We start from the raw sequence: 18337 nt of genomic DNA, 5'->3' as shown, positions 1-18337 counted from the left end.
CTAAAGTGTGGGTTAAATTTAGACTAGATCATTTTAACATTCACAGGATGTATCACTCATCATATCTGTTGGAAATGCTGCAAATTTTGTTTTGTGTTGCATTTTCTTGCTGAAATACAACTGATTTGCCCCAGATTTCACTCCTTTTTAACTCTGCGGTGAAAATCTGCAGCATAATGTTCAATTCTAGCCGAATTGACCAGTTTTGTAAGGGTGCCAAGCGGATCCCCTTGACTCTGATGGGGTTTGTTCGGTCTCCGTTCAGCTTTCCAGTTTTTTTTGGACAAAACATTCCTCCGTGCCGGACTTTTTCGTCTGGTATTTCGTGACAGATCTCTGAATGACTACTCTAAACGCAGATGTGAACAGCGCCGTAGTTGGTAATTTATGCTTCAGGTTTAATATCCGCACCACATATCCATTTCTGCTCAGATTTTGTGCGGATTTTTTTCTAAGCATGTAAATGAGATTTCTTTAAATCTCCATCACTTTGCTGCCATTCTTCTGCATGGAAAATCTCCAGAGACTCGCCCCGTGCGGCCGCACCCTAAAACTAGACCGTTTACTCATGTGTCCATACAACTGCAGAGCCCTTTTTGGCAAAGGGACTTTGCAAAAGACACATCCAGCCCTGTATGCCTGCTTAGGCATCTAGACCGCCTGCTTGACAGCTCGGGGCTCTCGTTTTTGAACTTTGACCTTTGTTGGCTAGATACGGGACAGCAGTGTATGGGGAGGTACCCTTCAAGCTACTGATCCTCTACTACTCTCTTTATACATGGTGGGCCATGGGAAAGTAGCCCGGCACCACACTGTTAAGAAAGCTCTCTAAAAGATGATCTGTCTCTGTTGCCCCTAACAACCAATCACAGCGCAGCTTTCATTTTACCTCGGCAGTATGAGCGTGGTGCCGGCCTACATTTCCGTGGCCCACCCTGTAGTTCTCCACATTATATTAAGATACGATTCATAATTAGGTCCATTGTTGCCATAAAGCCATACGCATTGCAACTACATATAGGGAGAAAGGAGTCGGCACAGAGCAGGTGCTTTACATATACGTGTGGCCACAACCAGTCAGGCCACGGGGAACCACTGATTCTTTGCTGTTATGTCTATATTCTCTATGACCATATGTGTAGGTGACTGGTGCATTATAACAATGGCGCAGTCCTGGATGACATTCACTTCTATTACTGTAGGCTTTTCCCCTCAGTGTTTCATATCTGTGTCATTTATTTTGGTAGGCAGAGCTGCGTCAGTCACTGTATGTCTGAATTATATCCAGATCCGTGCGCCTACAGGAATATCAGACTATATAATGGCCATGATCCTTAGTGGACCTACATTATAATGCTCTGCTCTGACAGACCTTGCTGTGTAAGATGGTTAACATGGATTTGTTTCTTGCTGGGCCGGCTGTGTTCCCATTTCAGTGCTATATCTCTGCATGTAAATACTGAACTCAGACCACCGGCCCCCTCACCTCTGTGTCATGAGGATAATGGGGACTTGTAAAGGTGCTTTCACACTGCACTTGTATAGGCATGCAGCCTTCCATCTAGCCTTCCATCTAGCCTTCCATCTAGCCTTCCATCTAGCCTTCCATCTAGCCTTCCATCTAGCCTTCCATCTAGCCTTCCATCTAGCCTTCCATCCAGCCTTCCATCCAGCCTTCCATCCAGCCTTCCATCCAGCCTTCCATCCAGCCTTCCATCCAGCCTTCCATCCAGCCTTCCATCCAGCCTTCCATCCAGCCTTCCATCCAGCCTTCCATCCAGCCTTCCATCCAGCCTTCCATCCAGCCTTCCATCCAGCCTCCCATCCAGCCTCCCATCCAGCCTCCCATCCTTCCATCTCATAGAGTATATGTAGATGCTTCTGTATGGAATAGTGTAGCAGACGTCTATATTCCATACAGCAGAAAATATATATATTATAATATATATGAACAAGCCTGACGGAGACCAGAAAGACACTCTTGGCCTCCATTGGGTTTTGATGTATGCACCATGATAGCTACCGAGACACGACAAGTGCAGTGTGAATCCATACTTACTGTATTATTTATGTGTGTGTGTAGTGCGAGTGTTTTGACTGAGGCTGTCTTACTATAACATAAGTACGGAGCTGGACACACAGACCTCTACGGATCCACGAGCGCCTGTGATTATTACACTGCAGTGTGCATGTTACACGCTGGAAGCTTGTTTTATTTTCTCTCCTAATTACGTTGCAGAGATGGCTTGCGACTTGTATGAGTCCGTGCGTGTGCCGTTGAGACGTTACATTTAAAGATTCCTCTCTTTTCCCCATGCTGCGCTCTTCCTCTCTCTAACCCCAACCCCCTTGTGCTGCACTCTCCTAACACACTCAGACCTGTCAGCATTCCTGGATCGGCTTCGAGTTCTCACAGTGGGAGGTACGGAATATATGGTTTATCTAACAGCCCTCCTCCCCTCTCCCCTTCATACCTTCTTCACACCCTCTTCTCCTCCCTAGTACGTCTGTGTTCTAGAACTCCCACCTGTAACGGCTTCAGGTAGGCAGGAATACTAATTAGATGTAGAGAGTTCATCGTAGGCAGTTTACCTAATATTTCATAATCTGGATCACTCCCTTTACAGGAAAATATGATAGCAGACGGGATAGGGAAATTGGTTCCTACTGTCCTAGCAGTGTTATTTACAGCAGCCTGTGGTCTGCAAACTCAGACAGGATCTTAAGGTCCTTTTACATGGGCCGATGATCAAGGACAGACTTCAGCAATCAGCTGACAAACGTGCAAATGTTCATTTGTTAAGGCCCATTTAGACCCAAAGATTCTCGCTCAAAAATCGCTGAAAGACGTCTTTTGAGCAAGAATCGTTGGGTCTAACTGCACCGACGTCGTGCAGTTTTCGTTAACGAGTCGTTCATCGTTCTCTTTCAGCAGGCTGAAAGAGAACGATGAGCCTTATCAGTGCAGTGGGTTGAGTTCACAGCAGGATGTAGCTGATACTATTGTTTCAGCTGGTTTCCTGCTCGGAAAACACAGCCGGAGTATGAAGAATACAGCGCTCCAGCTGTGTTCTGCATACTCCGCTCGGAGCGCTCAGCTGTATACCAGCTGAGCGCTCCGAGAAGACAACAGCTGTATGCAGAAGACAGCGGTCCCGCTTGCCTTCTGCATACAGCGTGAGCCTTCATTTACACACTTATGCAAATTGAATGCTCAAAACTGTCACTCAAACTACCTTTTGAGCGATCATCTTGCCGTGTCAATGCACACAATGATTATCGCTCAAAAGATGTCTTTTGAGCGACTTTTGAGCAAGAACCGTTGTGTCTAAAGCAGGCATTACCTGATCGCACCACTTATGCAAGCAAAAATGAAGGTTACTCATCTGCAGCACATTTCCCCATGTAAACAGGGATGTGCTGCCATCCAACTGTATGGGGATGAGCGATATGTGCGATCTGCTGCAAGTAAACAGCAGTAATGAGCGCCGATCGACTTGCTGTATTCTTGATCAGCACTCGTTAACGGGCATCAGCTGATCATTCTGTTTCAGCAAGCCTAAAAAAGGTCAATAATCGGTGATGCATCTTCCCGTGTGAAATGTGAGCTGTACAGCCGGCCTATGGGGATGAACGATCCTACAAGCCATTGTTCACCCCCATAAGCCCCTTCTCAGCCTGTGTAGAAATAAATGAAACAAGCACATCGGTCGGCGCTCATTGCATTGGGCCCAGAACGGACCTTTACACAAACCGATCATTGGGCAAATAATCTCATATTTTCGACTGCTCGTTCCAGATCAGTGTCCCGTGTAGAAGTGCCCAATGCTGGAACAACAAACATAAAATACTCATTATTTGTTTGTCGGATCTTTTATGTGGGCGCAAAAATGAGCGCTTGTCTGTGGTAATAGCGATTATCACTAAGATGACTCACGGGCGCTGAAGCGTGTATAAGGACCTGGATTGTTAAAACGATTACTCGTACGGGGCAAACAAATGGTCGTCAGTTTCATTCCATCTATAATTGACTCCATTTGTACAGAAGAGTCTACATGGGTGTGCGGTGTGGGCTGTGATGTGGTTCGCTGTATGAGAAGGCTTCTTGGTGAATGACCCGGACCTGGATAACTCTTCTATATACCATAAGCGAATGGCGTTGTAGTGTAATACTGAGCAGGTAACGTATGTGGACCCATGCCAAGCACTGGTTGTGTGCCCGCCGGTGTCTTGGGTGACTTCTCATTTACATTGTATTATGTGGGGTTCAATACAAAGTAAACTTTGCGGGCGGCAGAGACGAGGCGTTCCTATGTGAAATCTGTAGGAGGTTCTCTCCAGATCTGTGAAGTCTCTTCTATGCCAAAATGTTGTCAGAAAATAGTGCCAGAAAGGGATTCTATACTTCACCCTAGTCCTTGAGCATCGCTTTATTTTTATTTTTGGGGGGAGTAAGGTGGGGGCGGGGGGCGGGACAAAACAAATACCCTGGGGCTTATTTGCGAGTGAAAATGTTACCGTTTTCTGATTTTAAAAAAATTGCACCAGAGAACTGTCAAATATACTTTGTGCCACACTTACTATGTGTTTTAGACACTGTCGGACACTATTTTTGCTGTGTTCAACAAAGCGGTTTCCCTTTTATTAAAAAAGGGGGTATGGCCTAACTTGCATAGATAAGCCCAAAGTCTTGGTGCAGTATTTCTTATAAAGTGGGCTAAACTTAGAGTATATAATCTTAAGGTTCACAGGATGCATCATTCAGCAGATGGGTGGACATTCTGCGGCGGGATTTACTGCAAAATTTCCACCTGTGGCTGCCGCCATAGGATGCAAACAGCTGCAATTTGTCCGCATAAAATCGTGCGCGGAAAACAAATCACGGCATGCTCTATTTCTGTGCGGGGCTCGCAGAGGTCCGCACAGAAATCTCACTCCCTGGCCGACGGCTCCGCTCTCCGCATGTGCTGGCTAGCCGGCACATCAAAGAGCCAGAGCCGCAGGAGAGGTGAGTCTCGCGCAGGTCCCTGCAGGGGCTCGGGTCAGGTCCCGCTGCAAGAATTCTCGCAGCGGGATTCGACCCGGCCGTCTGCAGGCGGCCTTACTGTAATACATCTGGTGCATTTTAAGACTTTCTGGTAGAAATCTTTTTAGATACTTTTAGGCGGAAGGATTATTGTTCAAAAAAATCGTTCAAAGGAATGAAAGTGAACAATATAATCGCTCAGCCTAAACGCGAGCAACGACTGAATGAGGAACGAGAAGTGAATGATGAGTCGTTGACTTCTCATTCATTGTTCAGTTTCTGCAGGACTAGAAATCCTGGGGCAGCTCTCACAACAACGGGCAGAGAGAGCTTGACCGCCCATCAGACTGCTAACGGCTTGTTTACATATGCCGCGGGACAAACATAAGGAGCCATATCTGGGTAATGGAGACACACTGAAAACAAATAAGGGTAACAATGCATTCCACAAAACCTCTCCCATTTGATAGTATATTCTGTTTGTAGCCAAAAAAAAAAAGGTGACACACTTCCTTTAGAGGGGTTGTCCAGTTGTAAACTATTGATGGCCTATTGTCATGACATAGGTCATCAGTAGTAGATCAGTGGGGGGTCTGCTCAGGATCCCTGACGATCAGCTCTTCGCCTGGCCAATGCACTCATGCATGGAGCCGATTTCTGCAGGAGGCAGCCAGCGCCATTCCTACTGCAGTGGCCAGGCTTGGTAATACAGGCAAAGTTCTCATTAAAATGAACGGTAATTTAGCCTGCAATAACAAACCTGGCCACTGCAATGGCAGCTGAGCTGTCTGTTTCCTGCAGAAATCAGCTCAGTGCATGAGTGCAGCAGGCCTGCAAACAGCTGATCGGTGGGGGTCCTGGGAGACAGGACACAACCCATGGACACAGGTGGAACTGCTTTGGGAATAAAGCTGCTATGTCTTCCTTAATCCTGAACAACCCCTTTCATACTAGGGTTTGCACACTTGGTTATACAGTGTGCAGCTGATGAATTAGTTGACTGATTATCTTGCATTGTATGTTTAGCAGCACATGATAACTTTTGCGCTGCGGCAGTCGGTCAGTATGCGTGTGTATGAAGCTTGTGGTTATACCGATTCTGCTCTGAAATCTGCCTGTAATAGAGTTTGACATGATACGAGCGTGCTCTCAGGACACTTGTAGATTAACGTCTCTCTTCTACTCCCCACCTACCATTCTGCTTTCCCCCTCATCTGTCCACTGCCCAAACTATGTGCCATCATCTGTCCTGCAAACCTCTACCACATCTTATAAACGGCAATGACGCCATATTCATGGACCCTCCTGTGCACCTTTTACGGGTTATCTGTATCTCCTGGGTCTTTCCACATCCACCTGAATGTATCACACCACTGTTAACACCATCACACTCTTCCTCTAATGCTCATTGCACGGCTGGCTACATTGTGTTTCTCCTTCTGTAACGCTTCCTTCGTCTGTCTGTCTCTGACCACCGCCCTCCGCAGGGTTTTACGGACTAGTGGAATCCGACCTGGACAAAGTCTTCCACTTGCCAACCACTACGTTTATCGGAGGGAATGAGACCGCGTTGCCCCTTCGAGAGATCATTAAAAGACTGGAGGTGAGAGCTGACAACCCGCTGAGCGTGTTAGTGACCCCTCTGCAGTAAAACCGCACTATCGCTTGCTCCTCTGGTTGTTCCACCTGTCGTTTCTGTTTGCAGACCTCCTATTGCCAGCACATTGGAGTCGAGTTCATGTTTATCAATGACTTGGAACAATGTCAATGGATCCGGCAGAAGTTTGAGACTCCTGGAATTATGCAGTTCACCAATGAGGAGAAACGCACTCTGCTTGCAAGACTGGTTAGATCTACCAGGTACTGTGAGGTTCTCATACATCCGGGTCACGATATACGGGGTGATTAAAAAAAGAAGGGTGCAAAGGTAGAATACACGAGTGACATACAACAGCCAGAACGACATGAAAGGATAAATTCCTCTTCAAGTCCTTGATGCACCTTACAGATGTTCCATGTGGGCGCCATTGGTGACTCGGCAGATGCCAAGTCGATAGTCCACTTCTGCCCAGATATCCTGTGATATCATTTCCACTGCAGCAGAGATGTGGTGTTTGAGATCGTCTAGTGTCACCAACGGCGCCCACATTGAATGTCTTTAAGATGCATTAAAGACTTGAAGAGTTCTTCGATCTCTGATCACTTCCGCATCCCTTGAGCAGCGGCACTGCGCTCAGTACAGACCATGGGGTGAAGGAAGCACTGACAGCTGAAGACTTCAGAGGCGAGCGCTGTATCTTCTGAAATCAGCTGATGTTACGCAGTGTCAGAATCCGCAACAACTGAGCGGATTTTGACTGTTTTGGATGCGGAAATGCCGCAGCATTTCCGCTATATGTACACATTCCATTAAAATGTATACAGTAATTACTTATCCTAGATGATGAACATACAAATGGGGGGGGGGGGGGGCGTAGTACCAGAATTATGTTTTTTGTGCCACCCTTCTACTAAAAATGATCGAATGACAAGTGATCAAAAAGTTGTGTGTACCCCAAAATGGTACCAAGCTGCCCCGCAAAAAAAAACAAGCATTCGTACAGGCCCAGCGAAAGCAAGATAAAAAAAGAATTGTGGTCAGAATATGGCAACAGTTTTTTTAAAATCTTTTAAAGTTTTTTATAAGTAATAATTAGAGATGAGCGAGCCTACTCGGCCACGCCCCTTTTTCGCCCGAGTACCGCGATTTTCGAGTACTTCCGTACTCGGGTGAAAAGATTCGGGGGGCACCGTGGGTGAGTGGGGGGTTGCAGCGTGGAGTGGGGGGGAGAGGGAGAGAGAGAGGGCTCCCCCCTGTTCCCCGCTGCTACCCCCCGCTCCGCAACGCCTCCCCCTGGCGCCCCACGAATCTTTTCACCCGAGTACGGAAGTACTCGAAAATCGCGGTGCTCGATCGAGTAATTACTCGAAACGACTACATTCGCTCATCTCTAGTAATAATACATTTAAAAAAACCCTGTATAAACTTGGTATCACCTCGTTTGTACTGATCCGCAAAATAAATGGAATGTCATTTTTGCTACTGCGCCATGAACAAGACCGAAAAAACTATGGCGCTTTTTTTTATCTTTCACCCCACTTTTTTAAAGTTTTTCAATACATTATATGGTATATTAGATAGAGCTATTAAAAAATACAGAAAAAAAAATGAGCCCTCTTATGGCCATACAGAGAATGTAAAAAGTTATACCTCTCGAAAAGTGGGGATGAAGAGATGACATTTTAGGAATTTCTGCTTTTTAACCCTTTATGAAGGGTTGTTTCCATGAGAGAGTTCTTTCATAGCGTGCCTTGGATGGATGACAACCTGTTACCGACTGATGTGTCGTCTTTACTAGTTTTTCCCATGTGATGAAGGTTATTACAATTAACGTCCTCATGTACAGATTTGAAGAGTTCCTCCACCGTAAGTGGTCATCTGAGAAGCGCTTTGGATTGGAGGGATGTGAAGTGTTAATTCCCGCCCTGAAAACCATCATCGATAAATCCAGCGAGAATGGCGTGGATTATGCCATCTTGGGGATGCCACACAGGTACCCGCAGGAACGGTTTTCTCACTTGTTACCAGTGCTGTATAACTTGTGCGTCTCGTCACATTGAGGATATTTGACCGATATTTATTTTTTTCTTTTCATCACCTACTGGGTCGGCTCCGCAGAGGTCGCCTTAATGTTTTGGCCAATGTGATCAGGAAAGAGTTGGAGCAGATATTTTGTCAGTTCGACTCTAAGCTGGAAGCTGCAGATGAGGTGAGTTTAGTTATTTTCAGCTAGTTATCATGATACACAGTAAGGATACTTGATGATTCACGATTCCTCCTCCTTCAGGGTTCTGGAGACGTGAAGTACCACTTGGGAATGTATCACAGACGGATAAACAGGGTAACTGATAGGAACATCACCCTCTCGTTGGTCGCCAACCCTTCCCATCTTGAAGCCTGCGACCCTGTTGTCCAGGGCAAAACCAAAGCAGAGCAGTTCTATGGTGGGGATAGTGAAGGCAAGAAGGTAATGAGTAGGAGATGGGGGTGTCCGAGGCGAGATGCATTGTTGTTTATGGTTCTAACACCTTCTTCTCTCAGGTGATGTCCATCCTCATACACGGTGATGCTGCATTTGCTGGACAAGGCATCGTGTATGAGACTTTCCATTTGAGTGATCTTCCATCATACACTACACATGGCACCGTCCATGTAGTAGTCAACAACCAGGTATGTGGCTTGGCTTGATTTTGGACATGCGATGGATGCTCAGTGTTCTGTTTAACATCTTCACATCCCCAGGACATACATGTACATGTGATGTGTGTGGGGTTAATATGGCATGGGTTCACAAGCTGAGCCTGCTCCATACACTGCCGGTGTCGGCTGTCTCTTAAGAGCTGACACTCCGCTGCAATCGCAGTTCTCTCTGATCGTGGATGTTAACCCAATAAATGATGCTGTCAGTTCTGGCAGTAACATTTAAATGGTCCAATCCCAGAGCTATTGGGTTCTAGTGAACCTAATAGCTCAATATTCACACTGTGGAATTCCGTAGCGTGGAAGAAACCGAGACATGCTCTAATTGCCGCAGAAAAACGTACAGTTGGCTTCAACGGTAGTCAATGGAAGCTGGCTGTCACACTATACTTCCACTGTGAGCACAGCGGAAGTATCGCATGATTACGCGCCACTGCCGGTGCATCACGCGCTGTACTGCGCATGTGCGCCAGCTCGCCAGACAGGATGCCCACGCTGGATCTGGAGATGTGACTATGGGGTCTTTGGGGGTGCCGTGACTGACTGCGCTGCGATATTCCGCTGGCGGAGTCCGTCACAGCCATGGGTATGAGGCCTAAAAAGCAATCGCTGAGTTCACATTCACCAGCCCTGGACGACCAAAGATAGAGCGAAGGCCAAAAAAATGTAAACGATTATCTACAGGTGTAAACTGACAGCATTTTAGAGCAGACAACTCTGTCATCGGTCGCTCCTTCGAACGATGTTTGGTGCATGCAAAAGAACTCCACATAAAAAATGTTAAAAGTTTTTCCAATACATTATACGACACGTTAAATGGTAGCATTGACAAATACAATTCATCCCGCCAACATTAAGCCTTCAGGCGGCTCCGTCAGTGGGAAAATAAGAGTTAGGATTTTTCTAAAAGTGGGAAAGAGAAACCAGAAGTAAGGAAGCAAAAAATGTCCACTTCCTTTTAGGAGTTGATTGGTTCACAGAAGGAAGTAAAAGCACAATCCTATCAATCCCTAGAATGAATGAAACTTTTTTTCTTTTTATCCTTTTAAACTTTTTGTTAGTTTCTTAATTTTTCAGCAGTAAATGAGATGTCTTTAATAGTGTTAGCACTTCGGGCCCCTGTGCCATACGCTGTACGGTGCAAGCTGGGCTGCAGGTGTCGGCTGTTACTTACACTGACACCCGCTGAAACAGCCTGGATCTATGCTGGCTCTGGTCCCTGCCATTTCCCTAAGGGAGGTCATGGTCAATCGCTGGTTGTCAAAGGGTTTCCGTGGCCTACCGAAGGACTGCCGTTTCTGTACTCCTATTAGGCCCAGAGAAAATGGAGATTTGAGCTTTTCCTGTTCATGCGATGAGGAAAATTTTCAACTTTCATTTTTTTGGGGATAACTTGTAACGCAAACTTGATTTTTCTTCTTTCCACATCAGATTGGTTTCACCACTGATCCTCGTATGGCCCGCTCCTCCCCATACCCAACAGACGTGGCTAGAGTTGTCAACGCCCCAATCTTCCATGTCAACGCCGATGACCCCGAGGCTGTGATGTATGTGTGCAACGTGGCTGCAGAATGGAGGAGCACCTTCCACAAGGACGTGGTGGTGGATCTGGTAGGTGGTCTCTGCTACCTCCTATGCCTTACAGGCTCACTTCTTGCTAAACTGTAATGCGTTTTTCATTTTTTTGTCAGATTCCTATTTAACAGATCCGAGTTTGCTTTCAGTTTTTTCAGTTTCCCATCGACTATAATGTACAAAAAAAATGTGTTTTTGCTTTCTTTTTTTGAACTGGAAGCAAACAGGCAGCAGTCTTTACAGTGTAAAAACCACAATGGAGATGGAGAATTGAGGAACAGATTGAAAATTTACATCTTCAATTGAAATACATTTCTATGGGCAGGGAAACTGAAATGTTTTCTTTCCGTTTTGCTGCTCCCACAACGGATCAGCTAGTCGTAAAGCAGAGATGCGAGTGTAAAATGGCCCTAATTTGGTGTCATGGCAACTGGAGGTGTAATTCTGTATCTGAACGCACAGTGTGTTCTGTGAGGTGCTGCTCATTGACTTGCAGCTTTAGGTTACTAATGTCATTAATGTTAATGATTATGTATGTTCTTTTTTTAGTAATGTAAGTCATGTACTACTTGCTGTATCACATGTTCTTTAACCTTTCTGTTCTCGGAACAACAAGGAATGCATATCTAAGAAACCTGATGGCATTCCCACATTCTCCCGTCAGGGAAACCTGATGGCGTTCCCACATGCTCCCGGTCGGGGAAACCTGATGGCGTTCCCCCAGTGTCCCGGTCAGGGAAACCTGATGGCGTTCCCACACTCTCCCGGTCAGGGAAACCTGATGGCGGTCCCCCAGTGTCCCGGTCAGGGAAACCTGATGGCGTTCCCCCAGTGTCCCGGTCAGGGAAACCTGATGGCGGTCCCCCAGTGTCCCGGTCAGGGAAACCTGATGGCGTTCCCACAGTGTCCCGGTCAGGGAAACCTGATGGCGGTCCCCTAGTGTCCCGGTCAGGGAAACCTGATGGCGGTCCCCTAGTGTCCCGGTCAGGGAAACCTGATGGCGGTCCCCCAGTGTCCCGGTCAGGGAAACCTGATGGCGGTCCCCCAGTGTCCCGGTCAGGGAAACCTGATGGCGGTCCCCCAGTGTCCCGGTCAGGGAAACCTGATGGCGGTCCCCTAGTGTCCCGGTCAGGGAAACCTGATGGCGGTCCCCCAGTGTCCCGGTCAGGGAAACCTGATGGCGGTCCCCCAGTGTCCCGGTCAGGGAAACCTGATGGCGGTCCCCCAGTGTCCCGGTCAGGGAAACCTGATGGCGGTCCCCCAGTGTCCCGGTCAGGGAAACCTGATGGCGGTCCCCCAGTGTCCCGGTCAGGGAAACCTGATGGCGGTCCCCCAGTGTCCCGGTCAGGGAAACCTGATGGCGGTCCCCCAGTGTCCCGGTCAGGGAAACCTGATGGCGGTCCCCCAGTGTCCCGGTCAGGGAAACCTGATGGCGGTCCCCCAGTGTCCCGGTCAGGGAAACCTGATGGCGGTCCCCCAGTGTCCCGGTCAGGGAAACCTGATGGCGTTCCCACACTCTCCCGGTCTGGGAAACCTGATGGCGTTCCCACACTCTCCCGGTCTGGGAAACCTGATGGCGTTCCCACACTCTCCCGGTCTGGGAAACCTGATGGCGTTCCCACACTCTCCCGGTCAGGGAAACCTGATGGCGTTCCCACACTCTCCCGGTCACGGAAACCTGATGGCGTTCCCACAGTGTCCTGGTCACAACGATCATTAGTTGCTTACAGTGAAGCGGACTCGAAAGCTTCACTTAAGGGTGCTTTTAGACAGAACGATTATGTTTGAAAGATTATCGCTCACTTTTATGCCCTATGAATGATTTTTTTCAGTCTTTAAAACAAGCCAATGACTGAATGACTAACGAGAATTGTTTGCTTCTCGCTAGTCGTTCATTTTATGCAGGCATAAAAATCATTGTTGGCTCGTTCCCTTTAAACAGTAATCGTTCAGTGTTTCACACTAATGTGAGAGACTGAACACTTCTCATTGAACAGGTCAACAATGAATCTGCCTGTCTAAACAGGCTGCACGAGAATCGGCCCATCTAATAGGAGCCCAAGTCCTATAATGCAACTTTATGATGCGGTCACCGAGCTTTCATAGAGATTGCAACACCTAATGTGTCCTTTGACCCAGCACCCTTATCACTGTATAAGTAGTGATGCTTTCTATCCTCAGCACTAGGACAACTTGATCAGGATCCCTTTTAGGGACTGTAAAGCCAGTACTACTTTGTCCCACGACTCTCCAATATACAAGTATAAGAAATGTTCATATTCACATTTGCGGACTGGAAGGAGCTGTGAATACTTTTACTTGCCAATTACAGCCTGCCAGCTAAGCAGAACTCGATGCCCTCACCTCAGTAAAAAACATTTTACCTACTCTCCTGCCAACCGGAGAGTAACTGGAAACAAGAAAATGTAGGGCATATCTATGATAAGAAACTGATAATGATCTTGAGGTGGGGGAGAAGAAATAGATATAGTAATCAGCTTTAGTTAGATGGCATCCTGTGTGGAATTCCTCCAGTCATAAAAAGAAAATAATATACATTGCTCTGCTAGACAGTATGCCTGTATTCTACTTGTGCAGATAGCAGTAAGATAATAGCTCAGTGAGTAAATAATGTACCAGAACCGAGCTCATTACACAGAGCGTCAGAACCGAGCTCGTTACACAGAGCGCCAGAACCGAGCTCGTTACACAGAGCGCCAGAACCGGGCTCGTTACACAGAGCGCCAGAACCGGGCTCGTTACACAGAGCGCCAGAACCGGGCTCGTTACACAGAGCGCCAGAACCGGGCTCGTTACACAGAGCGCCAGAACCGGGCTCGTTACACAGAGCGCCAGAACCGGGCTCGTTACACAGAGCGCCAGAACCGGGCTCGTTACACAGAGCGCCAGAACCGGGCTCGTTACACAGAGCGCCAGAACCGGGCTCGTTACACAGAGCGCCAGAACCGGGCTCGTTACACAGAGCGCCAGAACCGGGCCCGTTACACAGAGCGCCAGAACCGGGCCCGTTACACAGAGCGCTAGAACCGGGCCCGTTACACAGAGCGCCAGAACCGGGCCCGTTACACAGAGCGCCAGAACCGGGCCCGTTACACAGAGCGCCAGAACCGGGCCCGTTACACAGAGCGCCAGAACCGGGCCCGTTACACAGAGCGCCAGAACCGGGCCCGTTACACAGAGCGCCAGAACCGGGCCCGTTACACAGAGCGCCAGAACCGGGCCCGTTACACAGAGCGCCAGAACCGGGCCCGTTACACAGAGCGCCTGAACCGGGCCCGTTACACAGAGAGCCTGAACCGGGCCCGTTACACAGAGCGCCTGAACCGGGCCCGTTACACAGAGCGCCTGAACCGGGCCCGTTACACAGAGCGCCTGAACCGGGCCCGTTACACAGAGCGCCTGAACCGGGCCCGTTACACAGAGCGCCTGAACCGGGCCCGTTACACAGAGCGCCTGAACCGGGCCCGTTACACAGAGCGCCTGAACCGGGCCCGTTACACAGAGCGCCTGAACCGGGCCCGTTACACAGAGGGCCAGAACCAATCTTCTTAGTACATAGATATAATACTAGAATCAAACTCGTAACAAATAGCAGAAACCAAAGTCAGTACATTGATACAATACCAGAACCAAGCTTGTAACCTAAATACAGCACAAACTAACCTCAGTACATAACTACAATACCAGAACTAAGCTTAGAACATAATTACAGCCCCAGAAAAACTTAAATATAGTAGCAGAACTGAAGGCTTGTGTGAACTTGGAACGTCAGGGGGAAGGATACAGAGGCAAGAGGGTGTTTCATGTAGCTTCACAAGACACTGCCGCACAGAGGAAGTGGATCATCCGGCCAGGGAGGCCCAAGAGATTGCCCCCAGCCTACATCTGCCAGGTGCGCCCTTTACAATGGCAATGTGTGTCCTATGTAGCCGTTGCCAAGTATCTAGTGACTAAATTAAGTGTTCACTAACTAAGTTGTTACTGATCGCACAATTTTAGTCAAACCGCGCGGCCATTAAGAACTTACAGCTAGAAAACACTTTAATTCATGTACGTACCTACATCACATGTGGGGGTGTTGGTTGTAGCGTACGGCGACTGCTATGTGGGACTGTAACCTGAAGGACTGTGGAGCTGTCATCTGTAAAATGTGTAGTCCTTGTGACTGCAGTGATTACGTCTCCCTTAGGTTTAAAGGGATCGTCCACTCCCATACACTTTAGCATTGTTTTAACTAGTGTTACTTGTCATGATCAGCCGGGAGATAAAATGGATCTGATTTTTATAAATTCGGATCGGGCCATCCCAACCCGATTTTTAGCACAAATCGACAAAAAATAATTTTACAAAGTAAGAACGTGTGTGTTTTTGTGTGTGCGTTCTATAGATACGGCTCAGTTTTTGGCACTGTCGCCATTCAGCACTGGGGTCCCAGGTTCAAATTCCATCAAGGATTACATCTGCATGGACTTCGATAAACTCCATCCAGATGTTGCGCTTGGTTAGATTTGGACCTACATCTCCAGCACTGCAAAGCAGCGGTGCTAACAGCTGAGTCACCACACTTGGCCTTTCTGCTCCAGAGGAGGAGAAGAACAAGAATAAACACAAAGCTTGAATAAAGTAAACATCCAGATGTTGCCCTGGGTCAGATGGAAACCTAGAATTGCAGCTCTGCAAAGCAGCGGTGCCTAAAACTGAGCCACAAGACTTCTTACTTCTTCTCCTGTGCAGAATAAGAATACTAAGCACAAAGAGAACATACAAGTTCCCTTATCACAGTTTATGGGACTCAAGAGTGACAGGTTCCATGTAAAGCAATGCAAAGCCATCAGCAAATACAAACTGATATATTGTAGTTGAGTACTGGGTGTATTTGTGTGCCTAGTTGTACTTTTTTTCATTGATGGCAAGTTTTCTGAATAAGCCCTTCTCCTCCGTAGGTGTGCTATCGCCGCAATGGGCACAATGAGATGGATGAACCCATGTTTACACAGCCCCTCATGTACAAGCAGATCCGCAAACAGAAGGCAGTACTCCAGAAATACGCGGAGACCCTTGTATCACAAGGAGTGGTCAACCAGCTGGAATACGAGGTATGGCGGGCACAAGAGGCAGCCAGGAGTGGTGCGCAACTAAGATTAGGCAGTACTTTGTCTTCTATTTCTTACATTAAGCTGTTTTGTGAATGTTCTCTTTAGGAGGAGATCGCTAAGTATGACAAAATCTGTGAGGAGGCGCTGACCCGCTCCAAAGATGAGAAAATCCTTCATATCAAACACTGGCTGGACTCCCCATGGCCCGGTATGTCATCACTTCAATGCGTGTCCATAGATGCAGTATGCATGGTTATTAAAGCCTTCGTCCAGACCACAGGGCACCCGTTTTGGGTAATATGTATTTAAAAAAAGGATTCTTAAGGACCTTTTACACCAGCCAATCATCAGGCGCAAATGCTTGCACCAGTGATCGATCCCTCTAAATTGTGCCATCAATCATGAGCAAGCACTCTTTCATCAAGTGATTGCATTTTTGATGTGCAACAAAAAATCATTATTGTTAGCAGCAAATTCCCCCATGTAAATAGGGAACACACTGCTGACAATGACTCTATGGTGATGAACCATCATTCATACCTTAATAGAGTCTGAATTAGCCTGTACAATGGCCAAGCATATGAGAGTCGATCTTATCGATCGATCAGCACTTGTCTACGAGAGCAAATTGCTCCATATGAAAAGACACTTCCCTAGAGTACTTGCGAGGTGTCTGTCATCACTACTGCAGCAGTCACACTGGGGATTTTTATGTTTAAGGGACTCCCCAACGGGACAGTCATTTTAATGGCATGGCCCAAGTTAGACAGCCCCTTTTCAAATGCAACTTTCAACCTATTCCATACTAAACTTTCCCTATATTGTATACTAGCTGATATACCCGGCTTCGCCCAAGTTAATTTGGTAGAGGTGTTTTCGTGTTCTTGGCACGGAAAATCTTATGAAGTCGTGGTTACTTCCAAGACACCGAGGAATAAAATATGTATACACATAGAGGAGCTTTAGATTCTCCTCAGACTGCATATTCTGATGTCCCTCTGCAGAATGTGCCTCCCTTGCCACTCTCCTCACTTAGGACCTAAAGAATGTTCACGCCAAATTTCACGCTTGTATGACATTGGGAAGCTACATTACATAGGGGTGCACTTACTTTTGAAATTCCCATTGAATAATAAAGTTGTAACCCCTTTCCTTTTCCTATTTAGGACCTAAAGAATGGTCGGGCCAAATTTCACGTTTGTACGGCATCGGGAAGTTAGTGAATTAAAAACGAGTCAGTCAGTGAGGGCTTTCACCTTTTTATATATATAGAGCGCCCATGTAGTAAATCGGTGTAATATTACATTTCTTTTTGAGTTGAATAGGTAATTTTTTCATCCACTGTCTTGCAGGTTTCTTTACTCTGGATGGACAGCCCCGCAGTATGTCTTGCCCTTCTACTGGCCTCAGTGAAGAAGACTTGAATTATATAGGAAATGCGGCCAGCTCCGTTCCTGTGGAGGACTTTACTATCCACGGAGGTAAAGTTTTTTTTTTTTCTGCTGTCTCTTCCGCTGCAGGGACATCTAACTCCTTGCATGTTCTTGGCCTTACACGTTAATCTTTTGCCTTCCCCAGGTCTTAGCCGCATACTGAAGGCCCGAGGGGAGATGGTGAAGAACAGGACTGTTGACTGGGCCCTGGCTGAGTATATGGCATTCGGGTCACTCCTAAAGGATGGCATCCATATTCGTCTGAGTGGACAAGATGTAGAGAGAGGCACATTCAGGTATTATCACAATGAGCTGGCCCTTAAACATAAACTATTGAGGACACACAGGCTTATGTCATGTACACTAAAGTGTCTTGTGTATAAAATTTTTTTTTTTTTTAATAAAAGCATTGAGAAACCTTAAAGTGGTCGTGCCAAGACTTATGTTTTATCTACAGGATAGGGGTAGGTATGTGATTGGTGGGATTCTGACCTCTGCAGCCCCCAGCAATCATAAGAACGAGGACCCCATGCCCCATTGTTTGAATGAAGCCACGGTCATGTATATCTGCTGCCGCTCCATTCATCTATATAGGACTGCCAAAGATTGGTAAACACTGTACCCGGAAATAAATGGACCAGCAGCAGACATGCAAGACCACATCTCCATTCATATGGATAAACATGGGATCCATCATCTCGTGATTGGCGGGAGTCCTACCATAGAATAAGTTAGAATATTGGCACAACCTCCTTCAATAAATAACATTATTTCACTATGACTGATCACTGTAAATAGAAGTATCCAGTATTAAAAGGGTTACTAAACCATAAAGACTTCATAGAGTGGGTCCTAGACTTGACACCCCATCTATGACCCACAGCGT

General features: G+C 47.0%; 1 protein-coding gene across 2 annotated transcripts in view; it reads left to right on the top strand.

The window, feature by feature from the left end:
• Positions 1-18337, top strand: part of OGDH (oxoglutarate dehydrogenase) — a 67453-nt gene that overhangs the window by 35657 nt on the left and 13459 nt on the right. For both annotated transcript variants that reach the window (XM_066593157.1, XM_066593158.1), the window contains exons 5-15: positions 6514-6629; positions 6732-6886; positions 8473-8619; positions 8745-8835; positions 8914-9093; positions 9168-9296; positions 10758-10937; positions 15866-16018; positions 16124-16226; positions 17371-17499; positions 17597-17747. In XM_066593157.1, the coding sequence (XP_066449254.1) occupies positions 6514-6629; positions 6732-6886; positions 8473-8619; positions 8745-8835; positions 8914-9093; positions 9168-9296; positions 10758-10937; positions 15866-16018; positions 16124-16226; positions 17371-17499; positions 17597-17747 (1534 nt within the window). The remainder of the gene's footprint in view (positions 1-6513; positions 6630-6731; positions 6887-8472; positions 8620-8744; positions 8836-8913; positions 9094-9167; positions 9297-10757; positions 10938-15865; positions 16019-16123; positions 16227-17370; positions 17500-17596; positions 17748-18337) is intronic.

The sequence above is a fragment of the Eleutherodactylus coqui genome, chromosome 2, assembly GCF_035609145.1.
Source record: "Eleutherodactylus coqui strain aEleCoq1 chromosome 2, aEleCoq1.hap1, whole genome shotgun sequence".
In the NCBI taxonomy this organism is placed as follows: domain Eukaryota; kingdom Metazoa; phylum Chordata; class Amphibia; order Anura; family Eleutherodactylidae; genus Eleutherodactylus; species Eleutherodactylus coqui.
This window is presented reverse-complemented; position numbering and strand designations above follow the sequence as displayed.